Source organism: Suncus etruscus, chromosome 11 (assembly GCF_024139225.1).
Source record: "Suncus etruscus isolate mSunEtr1 chromosome 11, mSunEtr1.pri.cur, whole genome shotgun sequence".
In the NCBI taxonomy this organism is placed as follows: Eukaryota; Metazoa; Chordata; class Mammalia; order Eulipotyphla; family Soricidae; genus Suncus; species Suncus etruscus.
The window spans coordinates 108,475,187-108,491,265 of record NC_064858.1 but is presented as its reverse complement, the minus strand read 5'-3'; the positions used below and the strand labels follow the sequence as shown (position 1 = coordinate 108,491,265).

Genomic DNA, 16,079 nt, shown 5'->3' with positions numbered 1-16,079 from the left:
CCCGTTCGCGGCCCGGGGAGTCCCCAGCCGGACCCGCCGAGGGCGCTAGCCTCCTCCCGGGGTCTCCGGGGGCCTCCTCGCGGCTTGGCGCGGGTCGCAGCTCCGACCCGCAGGCGGGGCGCGCAGCCCGGCCCGGCCCGGCCCCAGGACTCTTGCGCTCCGGCGCGCGGGGACTCTGCGCGCTCCGAGCCCGGCTCCTCCCGCTCCCGGGGCCTCCTCTCCTCTCCTCTCCTTGCTCTCCTTGCTCTCCATCCCCTTGGCCTCCTCCTCCTCTTTCTCCTCCTGCTCCCCATCTCCAGCCCGCACCCCAGGCCGGGCCGGACCGCTCCCACCCAGCCCGGCTCCTCCCTCTCCACCCTCTCCACCCTCTCCGCCCTCTCCGTCCCCTCTGCGTCCCCGGCCGGGCCGGACCGGCCCGCTCCCGCAGCCCCTGCCGGCCCATGGAGGACGGGCCGCTGGACGTGATGACCAAGGACGGCGGCGAGCTGCCCGCGCCCCTGGAGGTGGCCCCGGTGCCCGGCGTGGGCGACGTGCTGTCCGGGGAGTACAACGGCGGCATGAAGGAGCTGATGGAGCGCCTCAAGGAGCAGCTGCAGGCGCTCTTCGAGGACGTGCGCGCCATGCGGGGCGCCCTGGACGAGCAGGCCTCGCACATCCAGGTGCTGTCGGACGACGTGTGCGCCAACCAGCGCGCCATCGTGTCCATGTGCCAGATCATCACCACCGCGCCCCGGCAGGCCGCCCCGGGGGGCCCCAGGGGCGCGCCCGCCGAGCCGGAGCCCCCCGCGCCCGCGGGCCCCTTCGCGGAGGACGAGGACGAGGAGGGGCTGGAGGAGGAGGACGACGCCGAGGCGCTGCCCGGGGCCCCCGCACCCGCCGCCGGCCTCCTGGCTGCGGGGGACGGGCCACTTGTGGAGCCCCCGGAGCTGCCCGACATCACGCTGCTGCAGCTGGAGGACGAGGTGTCCCTGTGAGGGGGGACCCCTTTGCCTGCCCCCGGGTGGCTGGGGGGCCCGAGCGCGTGACGCGGTGCAGCGGCGGACTTTTTGCTCTGGATGGGAGGTTTGGGGACAGGCAGACAGAGACACCCTCCTGGAAGGAAGGACACACACCCTCCTGGAAGGACGCACAGCCTCCTGGAAGTGGGTGGAGGGGCTTGGGGGAGCGCCCCGAAGTCTCTCTCCGCCTCACCCGGGGAGACTGAGCCAACTGCTGCGGAAAGGTGAGGTGCCCGTTGAGGAAGCGCCCATCTCAGGACTTCCATCTACCACCCCCTTTCTGCCCTTTATCCTTGTCCCCAGCCAAAGGGAGGACCCCTGGCTTGTGTAAATAAAACTCTGCTTTTTCTATTCTAAAAAAAAAAAAGACGTATCTAGAACTGTGGCCAATAATCTCTGACGATTTCTCTAGACATTCACGAATCGCAGTTATTCTGTTCTGGCAACAGAAAACCCACCCTTCCTTCCTTCCTTCCTTTCTTCCTTCCTCTGAGGTCCAAGCTATTCGGCCGCTCTGCGGAAGCCTCTCCTTCCTTCCTTCCCTCCCAGATCTCTGCTGCTGCCGAATGGTAAAGGAAGCTCGAGGAGGGAACTGCAGCCCTAGGACTCATCTGGGCGCATCTGGGTTTTTCCAGGGCCCCGGGCTGGGAGGAGCAGGCGGCCAAGGTGCATGGAGACCCAGGATCATAGCTCAACCGCTAGGACTTTGCATGCAGAGCGAGCACAGCCTGCCCGGCGCTGATTTCACCTGGGATCGCCTGGTCCCCTCTCTGGGGCTCAGAGGACAAAGAGCCCAGTTCCCGGGCAGAGACTTGGGGTGGGGGTGACTCAACACCCGCCCCGATTTAGGGCCCCTTTAAGGGAACTCTTGGGGAGCTACAGCCAAAAACCTCTCTCTTCACTTCGGTTCCTTTCGCTGTCGGCAGTCCCTGCCTGGCCGTCGCCTCCATACTGTCTCGTTTGTTACCTGTGTCGATTTGTGCAGTAGCGTGTGAGCCCCGAGGGGCAGGGCTGACGCTCTGGTGTTGGGTTCAAGGGGTTCCGATGGGCTGCGAGCCTCAGGCTGTCGTGACGCTTTCCTTTCTCCTGTCCCCCCCGCATCCCCCAACCCGGGCATGGAGCATGTGGCTGTCCTTAGGTTCTTAACTGATGTTGTGCCTCCCTCCCACCAGTGGTGACTTTGTGTGCCCTTCCTCCTCCTCCTCCTCCTCCTCCTCCTCCTCCTCCTCCTCCTCTGTGTACTCCTTCTCAACGCTTTCCTTGTTGTTAACCTTAATAAAGAGGCTTCATCTCCCCTCCTCGCTGACTGGTACTGGAGGGACGCGTGTCAGGGTGGGGTTCTGGGACCACTGCATGGATGCGGGGACAGTGGCCCGTACAGGGACTCCACCTTCCCTCCTTTCTCCTTGCTTCTCCTTCCAAGGAGTGGACGGTGCCTGCCTGCTCTGATCAGGACAGAGACTGTCAACTCCACCTGCTTTCACTTCTTCTGGGACCTTGCTCTTCCGAAAGGAGGACACACATGTGTTGAGATCCTTAAAGTAATAAAATAAGGTTTTTCACTAACCAGAATGCCAGGGTTGCAAGAGACATGGCAATAACATAGCTGGTTCCTGGGAGATTCCTCCCAAATCTGAGTCCTGGACTGGCAGGCAGAACACCTGTTCTGTGGAATGGGCAGGGAGGGGTTCCGAAGGGATTTCTGGGATCTCTGGGAGCAGAGTGACACATCATAAAGGAAACCACACACACACAAAACCCCCCACGAAAAGCAGAAATGGTCTCAGCCCTCTAGCGGAGAATGTGGGCATGCTAAGGTATTCCCTGGGGATTTAACACTGGTAATAGCTTTCAGTTCCCAAAGCTTCCCGGAACAAAACCTGTGTGTGTGTGTGTGTGTGTGTGTGTGTGTGTGTGTGTGTGTGTGCGTGTGTGTGTGTGCTTTTGAACACATCCACACACAGACATATATATGTTATATACACACACATACTGCAAAGGAGCAGAGAGCACTGGAGGCTCAAAGATTTTGGCTTGAATTATCATTATTGATGATGATGATGACGATCTCTTGACACTTGGTTTTCTGTTTGAGACTTGTTTTGTTTCATGTGTAAAATGGGAACAAAAACTTGTTCCTGGATTTTGACAAAGTTTTGTGTAAAAATAAGTTTCCTTGGAGTTGTGTTTTTGGGAGGGAAATAATGGTGATGACTTATTCTGGATTAGAAGTTCTTCTTCTTCTTCTTCTTCTTCTTCTTCTTCTTCTTCTTCTTCTTCTTCTTCTTCTTCTTCTTCTTCTTCTCTTCTTCTCTTCTTCTTTTCTTCTTCTTTTCTTCTTCTTCTTCTTCTTCTTCTTCTTTTCTTCTTCTTCTTCTTCTTCTTCTCCTTCTTCTCCTCCTTCTCTTCTTCTTCTTCTTCTTCTCTCTTCTTCTTCTTCTTCTTCTTTTCTTCTTCTTCTTCTTCTTCTTCTTCTTCTTCTTCTTCTTCTTCTTCTTCTTCTTCTTCTTCTTCTTCTTCTTCTTTTTCTTCTTCTTCTTCTCGTTCTTCTTCTTCTTTTTCTTCTTCTTCTTCTTCTTTTTCTTCCTCTTTTTTTTCTCCTCCTCCTTCTTCCATCTTTTTCTTCTTCTCCTCCTCCCCTCCTCCTTCTTCTTCTTCTTCTCCTCCTCCTCCTCTTCCTCCTTCTCCTTCTCCTCCCCCCTCTTTCTTTTAAATATCCTTTTCATCTAACAAACTCTTTCTGGGCAGAATTAAGAAGGGGTAGGAGGAGGGGTTGGACTAACTCCCAATTCTCTATAAGGAGCCATGAGACCAAACTGTTTTGACAACTTAATTCTTGTACTATCCCTCTAACCCAAGCATAGGAATTTAATTTTTTTAAATTTTGGGGACACACACAGTGATATTCACAGCTTACTTCTGGCTCTGCACTCAAGGATCACTCCTAGTGGGACTGTGGGTCTATATGGCAGAAAATGAACCCAACCTACGGAACTATCTCTCTGGCCCTAGCCTAGGAATGGTTGGATTTTGTTTTTGTTTTTGCTTTTGGGTCACCTCTGGTATCTCTGCTAGGACATTACTCCTGGCAGTGGGGGGTGGGGGGACTATCTGGGATGTTGGGGCTTGAGCCCAGGTCAGTCACATGCAAAGCAATTGCCTTGCCTGCTGCTCTCTGACTTTCTAGCATAGGAATTCTCTAGCGTGTAGTGGCTGGATCATGCAGAGGATAGTTACAGTCTATTAATGGGAAAGCACTCGTGATGCCTTCTGGCATCCAATAACAATAATCACAATGATAGCCCAATTTTTGAGCACTTCATGCGTGCCAGACTATTCAGTTTTATCTCCAACAATGATATAAAATAGGCAATATTATCATTTTCATTTACAGTTCCAGAAGCAGACTTTAAAACTTAAGTAAAGTCACACAGCCAAAACTGGAACTTAAATTCATTTTTAACGTAAATAAATGCTTTAATTGCACATAGTTACAAAGTTGTTCATGATTGAGTTTCAGTCAGAAAATGTCCATCACTCGTCCCTTCACTAGTGCACATTTCCCACCATCAGTGTCCGATTTCTCTCTCTCCCCGCTCCTGCCCTCTCCCTTGCCTGCCTCTGTGGTAGTCATTTTCTCACTTAAAGAGTCCTACATGGAAAACACTTAGTTAAGGGCTCTTGGGTCTTCCAAGGAGGTGACCCCTGTTTCTCCAGTCAAAAGTTCTACAAGTAGTTTTAGTGACCTCTTGTTGTTTGTGGTTCAGGTTTTTGTTAGTTATTCTACTCTCAGTTCAAGGGATGATAATACAGGAAGAGTACCAAGAAGAGAACCTTTGGGATTTGCTCCTTTAGAGGAAGAAGTTGGTGTCTGATGTGTTCCCCGATAGAACATAACTTGGAAACTATGCTCCTTTCTGTTCCCTTTAGCTCAAATTGAACAGAAATCGACATGGACCTGAAGGCAGCTTCTCCACTTAACTTAGGTAAAGGCCTTGAACCATCGAGTCCATTTCAGTTCTCCTTTCTATGTCACTGTCCCAAATAAGCCACTTATCATTTAGCTCAGAGCTTCCTAGAAAGTCCAGATAAATAAAAATCTACCCAGAAAAACTCCTTAACTTTCAGTCTCTTCCATAGGTGTCCATAGGCTGCCGGCGCAGGTAGGCTTTCCATTACTTTTCTCTCTCTACCTCCCATTGTTGCATTTCCTACTTGGAAGGCATCTATTGAATTTTCAGGTAAGACTTTTAACCCGAGATTCATGGACAGAGACTACTATCAAATGTCAGCCCTTTGAAATGGAAATCTAAATCATGTAAGTACATACAGTATCACAGAGAAGTATCATTATTTTTACTTAATATTTGTTTAGGTGGGTTGTGCAGGGGATTGGACCACACTTAGGGATGCTATAAAAGCTCACTCCTAGCTCCTGGCTCTGTTTTCAGGGATCATTCCTGGCAGAACGTGTGGGACCATCTATGGTACCAGGGATCGAACTTTGGCCATCCATGTATAAAGCAAATGTCTTTCCCTGAATACTGTTTCCACAGCTGGCTGTGCTCAGGGTTTAGTTCTGGTAGTTATGGAACTATATGCAATGATAGGATGCATGCAAGGCAGAATATCAAATTATTTTCTTTATGGAATATCAAATTATTTCCTATGCTAAATTAAGTGTGTGTGTGTGTGTGTGTGACACATCCAGTGATTTTCATGGGGTTCACACCAATTCTGTGCTCAGGAGTAGGATTGCTCCTAGCGATTCTTAGGTGGGAAGGGCCTGTGAAACTGGGCATTGAATCTTGGTTTCTTGCAAGCAATGCATGTGTTCAGTCCACTGAGCTTATCTCTTCACTCCTGAAATAAGGTCTTTGCATAAATCTGATGACCACCTCTTCAACAAACTCAAATTATACTGATATCCATCAGATGCTAAGAATCCTGTTTCCTGTTCTAAGTTTTCTAGTACATGAAGCTTGCAAGATCACTGGTTGATATGTAGGGGTGAGGAGATCACATTTTCCAATCTTTGTCCTGCAATTTATGTTTAGGTCAATGCAACACTACAGCAGTTCTTCATAACTTCAAGTTCCTGGAACTCAGAGTCTGAGGGAAATCTCTCTCAGTGTTAGCTATTTTTTTTTTTTTTTGGTTTTCCAGTAATGCTCAGTAGTTACTCCTGGCTATGCACTCAGAAATCACCCCTGGATTGGGGGACCATATGAGATGCAGGGGATTGAACCGAGGTTTGTCCTGGATCAGCTGCATGCTAGGCTAAAGTCTTACCACTGTGCTATCACTCAACATGAGTGAAAAAATGACTCACTTGAAAGTTTTCCTGGAACTTAGGAAAAGACCTTTCAAAAATACATTTAAGTCTTGCAATTTTTTTTTGCAAATAGAAAGCTATTTGCATCTTTGCAAAGACAGGTTCTCCTACACATTTATTCCCAGTAATATGTCTAGAAAAAGAAAATTTGCCAAGATACTCTACTGCAGTAAAAATAATTAAAAAATGATAGTACAGTGTGTAGGGTGCTTGCCTTGCAAGCATTGACCCAGGTCCAATCTCTGCCACCCTATGTGACCTTCTGAGCCCACCAGGAGTGATCCCTGAGCATGGAGCCGGGAGTAGGTCACTCACTGGGTTTAGCCCCCCAAACAAAACAAAACACAACAAGAACAACAAAAAAAATGATATAAAAGCACAAAAGGAATAATCTTGAATCTGTCGCGTCTGTTGCCACTCCCACCCTTAACCTCCTTTCTAGACTGTTCTTAGAGTTATTTCCCTTAGAGAAATACAGCCTTCCCTTCGGTTAAGCTCCATGCTAATAGAAGGAATCCTGCTTTGTAAATAATGGTGCCACCTTGCGAGGAGTGGAGACATTACAAGGGAATCCACAGAGTGGATTTATGGCCTTGAGTTGGGCAAGCACTGCTGAAGGCCTGGCTTTCTGCCACATAGTGGGTGGCAGGGAGTAAATAGCAGGTACTTGAAGAATATAAAAACCAATGGCAATAAACTCCTAACTGGTCTCCCTTGGCTTCTCACACACCTGAAGATTAAAGCAGAGGGCTGATCATTTTTAGAAATCTGCATCATGCCCTCAATACTTTCTGATTTGAGTCTAAAATCTTGGGGTTTTAGTGAATCAGTAAAGCCATAGGAGGGCCAGCAGATAGTATAGCAATCAGGGCACTTGTCTAAATGCAGGCTCCCTGAGCATCACTTGGGGGGCCCCAAAGTAAGTAAGTCCTGGCATACTTAAACTTGATTTTTAATTTAAAGAACCATGATTTACATATCTTTTGATAGTCAACTTCAGGCATATAATGTTTCAACATCAACCCACCAGTAATGTCCTCCCTCCACTAGTGTTCCCATGTTCCCTCCTGTGTATCGGCCACCATCAAAGGCACATTTTAAAGTTTGGTGGCTGGGATTTGGATTGTATGTTTTCCGTGTTGTTGAGTCTGTGCTTTAGAAATATAGTTTTATCACCTCCCTGCCGCAAATTTTTACCAACCTGAAGAAGGTCAGGGGGTGGGATAGGAAGATGCCTGAGAACCCACACATTACAACAAAAACCCAAAAGACAATGGGAAAAACTGTACTTCCAACATAGGCATAGGACCTGTAATACACCACCTCGTTACCTGCTCTCCCCCAAATGTAAGGTAGTCTTTTGCACCACTTTGGCCCTTTAAAACCTTCGCGAACTCATTTTTCTTCTTTTCTTAAATTTATTTATTTTTTTTAAATGTTGGTCCTACATATACATTTGCGAGCACATACATTTTTATTTATTTTTTCTTTCTTTTTTTTTTTTAATTTTAATTTTAATTTTTATTTTTATCATTTTTGGGTATGTGACCTGTGTCTGTTATACCCTCTGTCCACCCCCAGCTACACCGACAATATAATGTAGCACCACTTCCCCCTGCAAAGACACACTAAATAAAGGGGAAATCCTACATATATATATATATATATATATATATATATATATATATATATATATAAAACAAAAAGAGCTCTTATCTACTAGAGATAGGAACTCATAGTTGTTTACAATACAGGGATATCTCCTACCTTGAAAATATGTCATGTGGAATCAGCTTAGACCTCAGGTGATTAGATACCATTCATCCAGCCTTGAAATCTGGATCCCAGTCAAAGGATTGGCACAGCTCTTCACAACAGCTACAGGAAACAAACTCCATCTGAGCCAGCCTTAATACTGCGGGGTCAACAACAAGGGCCAGCTCTAACATGATATCCTGACAATGAGGAAAATGCGAACAACTTGTCCTGAGAGCAGATTAGCATACCTTACCAGCTAACGACAAGACAAAACCAGAAGACGCGGCACCATTCGGTAGGCCCAAAAGCCAAGATCGTGACTTACAGATGACTGGCTACTAGAACCACGACCAGACAGTATACACCTTGGGCCCAATATAAAAGCCCTAGTTCAGGGTTTGCACTATGACTTGCACAATAATCATGATCCCTAGTCCCAAAGGTCTGACAGAGACAACTGCAACAGAATGGGGCTTCTGGAAGCACAAAGAAAGATGCTATCCTAGGAGCCATCCTAGGTTCAGTGCAAAGACCAAGATCACCAACCACAGAAGATGGATTAAAACGACACTGAGGCAACAGAACCTCTAGAACCACAAAGACTGACTTCATCATAAGTCCCACCTCAGGATCTGTGCAGATACGGAGACCTCTACACACAGAGCTCTGATTGTATCACCCTGGACAGAGCAGAAGTCTTCCACACACACAAAAAAAAACACCACCGGGAGAATAAATGATCCTGAGCAAAGTCTAGAGCTGATCCCATGACAGTATACTCCAAGGACGGAGAAACCCCATATTTCTTAGGCCAAGTGAATTCCTTTTAGAATGACCCCAATATTTACTGTGCCAGGGCAGGAGGGGAAAAAACAAAAATACAAAAACCACAAAACCTTGGTTATTTCATATATACATATATTTTTCCCTTCATTTATTATTGTTATTATTATTTTTATATACCTATCTATTTTGGTCGATTTCTCTGTTTGGGTGTGACTACTGAAATCGTGGTCCCCAATTATACTTATTTTTTTTTCTCTCTTCTTTTCTCTTCTTTCGTTACGTGCTATGCCATGTTTCTTATTTCAAGACCATGGCGTGTTTTTGGTTTGTTTGTTTGGTTTTTTGGTTGTTTGTTTTGTTTTGTTTTGCTTTGTTTTTCATCTGTTTTTTTTTTTTTTTTTTTTTTTTTTGTGGTGCTTACCGATATAGATGGAGTCCCCACTGGATAATTGACTCTTTTTTTTTGGTACTGGTGGAGTGTTTCAACTTCTTTTTCTCCTTCATCTCCCAAATCGATGATGAGAGCCTCTAGAAGGATTCCATCCATTTTTGGAGTATCAGACTCTTACCCCAGTTTATTTATCTTCTCTTTTTCAGGCAAAATCATGCAACTTGAATTAGCTAGTCCTGCCTACAATTAGAGGGGGAGATAAGGGAGGCATTAAGACCAAACAGGGGCAAGACTACTAAGTAGTGGGTTGGATACAGAGGGGACCACATATTCTAGCCGCCCTGGAGGTGAGGGAAGAGGAAATGGGAGGTAGGACAAAAACGGAGGTGTAGGGAGGACAAATTGGTGATGGGAATCCCCCCTGATTTTATGTAAATATGTACCTAAAATGTTATTGTCAACAATATGTAAGACACTATGATCAAAATAAAAATTATATATATTAAAAAAAAAAAGAAATATAGTTTTATCACTCTTGCGCATTATCAAATACTTGAGGCTCCTGGCCCCTTTACCTCATTATGTTCCTTTCTTTTCTTCCTTCCCCTTCAATGACTTCCCTTCTCTGTCCTTCCTACACTCTGGGGACAAGGGTGATCTAGGCATGTCCTCTTTACTATAGTACATTTCCTCATTCATCTATTCTATGTATCACTGGCAAAGTCTGACATACTTTCTTACCCATATATTTCATTTCTCACATATATTTATTTATGATCCATTTCCATAGTCTTTGCTCCATTATTCTCTGAATAAGTTGCTTGAGTGACCCCTTCGCCTTCATGGCCATGGATTCCATTGGCCTTTGTCATTCTTCCTCTGTTCAGTCAAATACAAATGACTCTTTCAGAAAAAAAGGATGTAGGGGGCTAAAGATGTGGTTGACCTATAAAACACTTGCATGTCTGAGGTTTGAGAGCTGGCTTCAATCACTAGAACTGAAAAAAAATATCAAACAAAAAGTTCTGCTGGGAATGTGACTCAGTGATAATTGTCTTGCATGTGCAAAGTTGTGGGTTCAATTTCCAGTACCACCAATAGAAAAAACAAGTAAGTGACTTTCCCTCCAATCAATTAATACAGGTAAGGTTTTTTTTTTTGTTGTTGTTGTTGCTGTCTTTGCTTTCTTATCTAGCCTTTCACGATGACAAGGCTACTTTTGTTTATGTCTTTAGTTTTTCTTTTGCCCTTTATAAAATTAAACATTTCTTTGTTTTTTGGGCCACATTTTTGGGTTTGGGGGCTACTTCCAGCTTGGTGCCAAGGGTCCTCAAGCTAGTGCCCACAGGCTACACGTGGCCCACCGAGAACACTTATCCAGCCCACCAGGTGTTTTTGACATCACTGCCTGTCCTGCTTAGCCATTGACTCATCCTGGGCCCACATTGCATAGTGTGGAATGTGCCCAAATTCTTGAATTCCTCTTCTTTTCTGTCTCTTGAAAGACAGGTTCCTCAAACTACAGGTCGTGGGCCACTATGGTTCATAGTATTTTTTAAATATTATATATAATTTTTATTTTGACCATATTGGCTTACATATCTTTCACAATAGTATTTTAGGTATATATTAACATTGAATCAGGGGGATTCCCATCACCAAGTTTGTCCTCCCTCCACCCCTGTTCCCATCCTGCATCCCATATCCTCCAGCCTCACCCCCCAGGCTGCCAGAATAAGTGGTTCCCTCTGTGTCTGTCTAGCTTACTACTTATTGATCATATATCTGTTTGATCCTGGTACCCTTCCTTATTTCCTCCTCTATTTGAGAGGTGGAACTAGATAGTTCAAGTTATGTGGTTTTGTTTGAAAAAAAGAAAAGCAAAAAAGTGGGGTAAAAATCAAATAAGCCGAAAATGGGCAGAGTCCTTCTAGAGGCTCTGAGAGAGGACAAGAAAAAAGGAACTGAAATACCACAACAATACAAAAAGAAATATCAAATAAAATATCCAGTGAGCATTACAGCACTAAAGGCAAGCACCACATAATAGTCTTGGTCCTGAAATAAAACCATGCCGGAGCATAAAAAGAAAGAGAAAGATACAATAACATAAAATAAAACTGGAGACATCAACTTCAATATTTACATCAAAACAAAGAAGTAAAAAAATAGATAAATAGATAAAAAAAGATTATTTTGTGCCATTTTTTTTCCTGTACAGGCATAGTAAATATTTGGGGCATTAGAGAGGTTCATAGTATTTTTTAAAACTATAGTCTGGCCCTCCAATGGTCTGAGGGACAGTGAACTGGCCCCCTGTTAAAAAAGTTTGATGACTCCTAGCTTAGGGGATTACACAGCCCTGTGGATTGAGCCAAGACTCTTGTTATATACTCCAACCCTTTGAGCTATCTCCCTTGCTTTCCCTTACCCCCTGTTGTTTATTTTGGGGGCACACAGCAGTGATTAAGCACCCTCTATGGCAGTATTCTTTTTTTTTCTATATATTTACATTTATTTATTTTTTTAATATTTTTTATTTAAACATCTTGGTTACAAACATGATTGTGGTTGGGTTTCAGTCATATCAGATGACCCCCCCCCCCCATCACCAGTGCAACATTCCCATCACCAATGACCCAAATATCCCTCCTCCCCACCCAACCTCTGCCTGTACTCTAGACAGGCTTTCCACTTCCCTCATATATTTTCATTGTTAGGATAGTTCTCAATGTGGTTATTTCTCTAACTAAACTCATCACTCTTTGTGGTGAGATTCATGAGATCGGCTGTAACATGCAGCCCTCCTCTCTTTTGTCTCTGAAAATTGTTGATAAATGTCTTTCAGTTTTCTTAAAACCCATAGATGACTGAGACCATTCTTCGTCTTTCTCTTTCTCTCTGACTTATTTCACTCAGCATAATAGATTCCATGTACATCCATGTATAGGAAAATTTCATGACTTCATCTCTCCTGATGGCTGCATAATATTCCATTGTGTATATGTACCATGGTTTCTTTAGCCATTCATCTGTTGAAGGGCATCTTGGTTGTTTCCAGAGTCTTGCTATGGTAAATAGTGCTGCAATAAATATAGGTGTAAGGAAGGGGTTTTTGTATTGTATTTTTGTGTCCCTAGGGTATATTCCTAGGAGTGGTATAGCCGGATCGTATGGGAGCTTGATTTCCAGTTTTTGGAGGAATCTCATATTGCTCTCCAGAAAGGTTGAACTAGTTGGCATTCCCACCAGCAGTGGATAAGAGTTCCTGTCTCACCGCATCCACGCCAACACTGCTTGTTCTCATTCTTTGTGATGTGTGCCATGGCAGTATTCTTGAGTTACACCTGGTGGTGCATTGTGCCAGTGTGCGTGTGTTTGTGTGTGTGTGTTGGAGTGGAGTGATGTGAGCCACATGATATGTGGTGTTGGGTATTAAAGCTAGAGTTCCCACTCCCCTTTTAAGTTGTCATTCCAGACCCTCAATTTATCCTTCTACTTGTTGCTTGTAAAGGGAAGTAGCCAGAAATAGTATGTAAACCTTTTTATGAAATTGTATTTCTACTTCTAGGAATAGGGTCCTTCCTATTGTTACACTCTTAAAGAGACAAGTAAAACCATATTGGTCAACACATCTTCTAGTCAAAATATGCTGCCATTTCCCAGAAATGTTCCTCATTGTTCCTGCATCTGATTATTTTTTACTCATTTTCTCTTCCTACTCTAATCCATCTCTGGCAGTTAGAATTCTACAGTTCTTTGCAGTCCATCTCAAATGCAGTGTCCTTTTTTGGAGTTTCTCTTAATATAGTCTCTCCATTAACTGTTCAAGAATTTCTATTTTTTGGGGGGGGGTCAGTATCCTACTGTGCTCAGCACATCAGGCTCTGTGGATCATTCCAGTTTTGGTAGTGTGAAATTCAGGGGGACAATTAGGATCAGCTGGGAGCAAGGCAGTCTCCTCTAGTCTCTCTTTGGCCTTTGAGACACACACACACACACACACACACCACACACACACACACACACACACACATACTTAATAGGAGCCAGAGATGATACAGCTGGTAGGATGTTTGCCTTGTACGTGACTGACTTGTGTTCGAACCCTGTCATCGTACATGGTGCTCTGAATCCTTCCAGGTGTGATCCTTGAATGCAGAGGCAGGAGTAAGACCTGAGCACCCAGAGATATAGTCTCAAACAGATAAACAAAACCCAACAAAATAATATTGTTTTTACTTCCCTAATAATAATTCTATTGGTCTTTATATGTTTCTGGTTATTCTGCCTTTTAAATTATTAAAATTTTCAAAGTAGAATAGCTTTTACACTTTTATAGTTTAAATTTTTTTTAGACTTTATTTTTGGGGTCACATCTGGCAATTGCTGAAGGGGTACTCCTGGCTCTGTGCTCAGGAACTGCTCCTGGCAGTGCTGGGGTTCAAACCCAGGTTTATTGCATGCAAGTACCTTACCTATTGTACTGTCACTTCACTCTAGTTCTTAATGTATTCACATATTTTACTGATTTTAATTGTGTGGCACATCATTATTAAAAATTAAGGAAAACACTGCATTTCCTTGGTTATTAGAATACAAATATTATTAATTTTTATTTTTAAATTTTTAATTTTTTGGTTTTTGAGCTATAACTGGTGACCTCCAGGGGTTACTCCTGACTCGTACTTGAAATTACTCCTGGCAGGCTTGGGGGAACATGGAATGCTGAGGATCGAACCCGGGTCAGCTGCATGAAAGGCAAACAGCCTACCTACTCTGCTCTGCTCCCACCCCTAAAACTTTTTTATATTACTATATTATTGTATTATTCTTTTATATTACTATATTACTATTATTATATTACTATAGTGTACAAGAATATAATAGAAAATAATTATGTTATTCTTATACTGTCTATGATGATTCTGATACTTCTGAATGGTTTTTTGATTCAAGTTGTTCATAACTATATTTTTCTATGCATTTCCTCCACATTACTCTTGAGTATTATGTATTTTCTTTGCAGGGGTGGAGGCTCACACCTGGAAGTACTCAGAGCTTACTTCTGACTCTGGGCTCAGGATATCTCCTGGTTGGCCCAGGGGACCATACGGAAATCGGGGGGATTGACTGCCTGTTGGCCCAATGCCTTACCTCTGTACTATTGCTCCAGCCCCATGAAGCTATATTTTGAATAAGAGTTATGATTCTTTCTGAGAATTTCTTCCAGCCCTCAATACCAATTCTATGAGTTTTAAACTTGGGAAATTTTCTTTTTGGTATGTTTGTTTCTTTGAATTTGGGCTACACTTGGCAGTAGCTAGAGGCTACTCCTGGCCCTTTGCCCTTGGGTCACTCCTGGGAGAGGGCAAGGAACCGGAGGGTGCTGGGGATGGAGCCAGGCTTTGGTGTGCGAAGCATGCAAGGAGTCCTTTGAGCTGTCACTCCAGGTCTGGGTTTTCTAGTGTCTTCCTGGAAGATCATTCAGTGAAGGTGTTCAGACAACAGCTATGATTAATGCTCCTTCAAATGAGCTTTAAATGGATAATTAGCTAAAAAAATCAAGAGATTGTAAATTTCCACTTATGTGATCTAGGGTAACTGAACGTAGGCACGTGAGGATAATGGGAGTTATGTCATACCGGATGCTTGGTTACCAGTAAGTGTAAGCTGTGCTGATTACAAGACACATTGCATTTCAGAAAGAAAAAAATACGTAACCTACAGTTAAATAAAATCTGTAGTGAGCTTTTCATACTAGATAGGAAAGTAGTATTTGTTTGAATCTCAAATATCTAAATTAAAAATTGCTAGACTTGAGGCCGGAAAGATAGCATGGAGATAAGGCATTTGCCTTGCATGCAGAAGGACGGTAGTTTGAATCCCAGCATTCCATATGGTGCCCTGAGCCTGCCAGAAGCGATTTCTGAGCATAGAGCCAGGAGGAACCCCTGAGCACTGCCGGGTGTGACCCCAAAACAAAAACAAAAACAAACAAACAAACAAATTGCTAGACTTTAAAATAGCTAGATCTAAAAAATAGACTAAAATTCAGCTAGGGGGCCGAAGCCATAGCACAACGATAAGGTGTTTGCCTTGCAAGCAGCCAACACAGAGCAGACCTCGGTTCGAATTCCAGCATCCCATATGGTTCCCTGAGCCTGCCAGGAGTGACTTCTAAGCGCAGAGCCAGAAGTGTGACCCAAAAATCAAAAATAAGTAAGTAAATAAAATATAGCTAATCAGCTAAAAATTGCTGATCATAAAATGTCAAATCTTCCTAAGTGTAAAAATAGAATTCTAAGTGTATTACTTTTCTCTCTCTAGATATGAATACAACAAAAATGGTAATAAGGAACTTCTACTGAGGAACTTAAGCCTTTTATAGGTTCCTCCACCCAATCATTTCCTTTCCTTTCACTGCCAGCTTTGAAAATTATTTTTTTGTTCTTGGGCCACACCCAGCTGTGTTCAAGAGCCTCTCCTGTCTCTGCACTCAGGAATTACTCCAGATGATCTCAGGGAACTCCTTGGGGTGCTGGGGAAGATCAAGGTTCACTTGTCTGCAAGGCAAGCATCTTATATGTTGTATTATCTCTCCGGGCTCCTGAATGTTTTTTCCTTTTGGCCACAACGGACAGGCTGAGCTTGAGGGTTTGAGAGGGTATAAACACCCTTTCCCACCCCCACCCCCAAGTACTGAGGTATGCATGGCATGGGTTGTAGTTATTGTGTTATCTCTCCAGACCTCTGTCTACTTTGGATTGACAATAAAATTATTTCTCTTATTTTGACAACAATAATTTTT

General features: G+C 44.1%; 1 protein-coding gene across 1 annotated transcript; it reads left to right on the top strand.

Annotated features, from left to right (window-relative positions):
* Positions 1 to 438: 438 nt before the first annotated feature.
* CCDC184 (coiled-coil domain containing 184) lies at positions 439 to 974 on the top strand. Its single transcript, XM_049783236.1, has one exon. It carries the CDS (start codon positions 441 to 443, stop codon positions 972 to 974), a length of 534 nt encoding a protein of 177 aa, XP_049639193.1. The 5' UTR covers positions 439 to 440.
* The last annotated feature ends 15,105 nt before the right edge of the window (positions 975 to 16,079 follow it).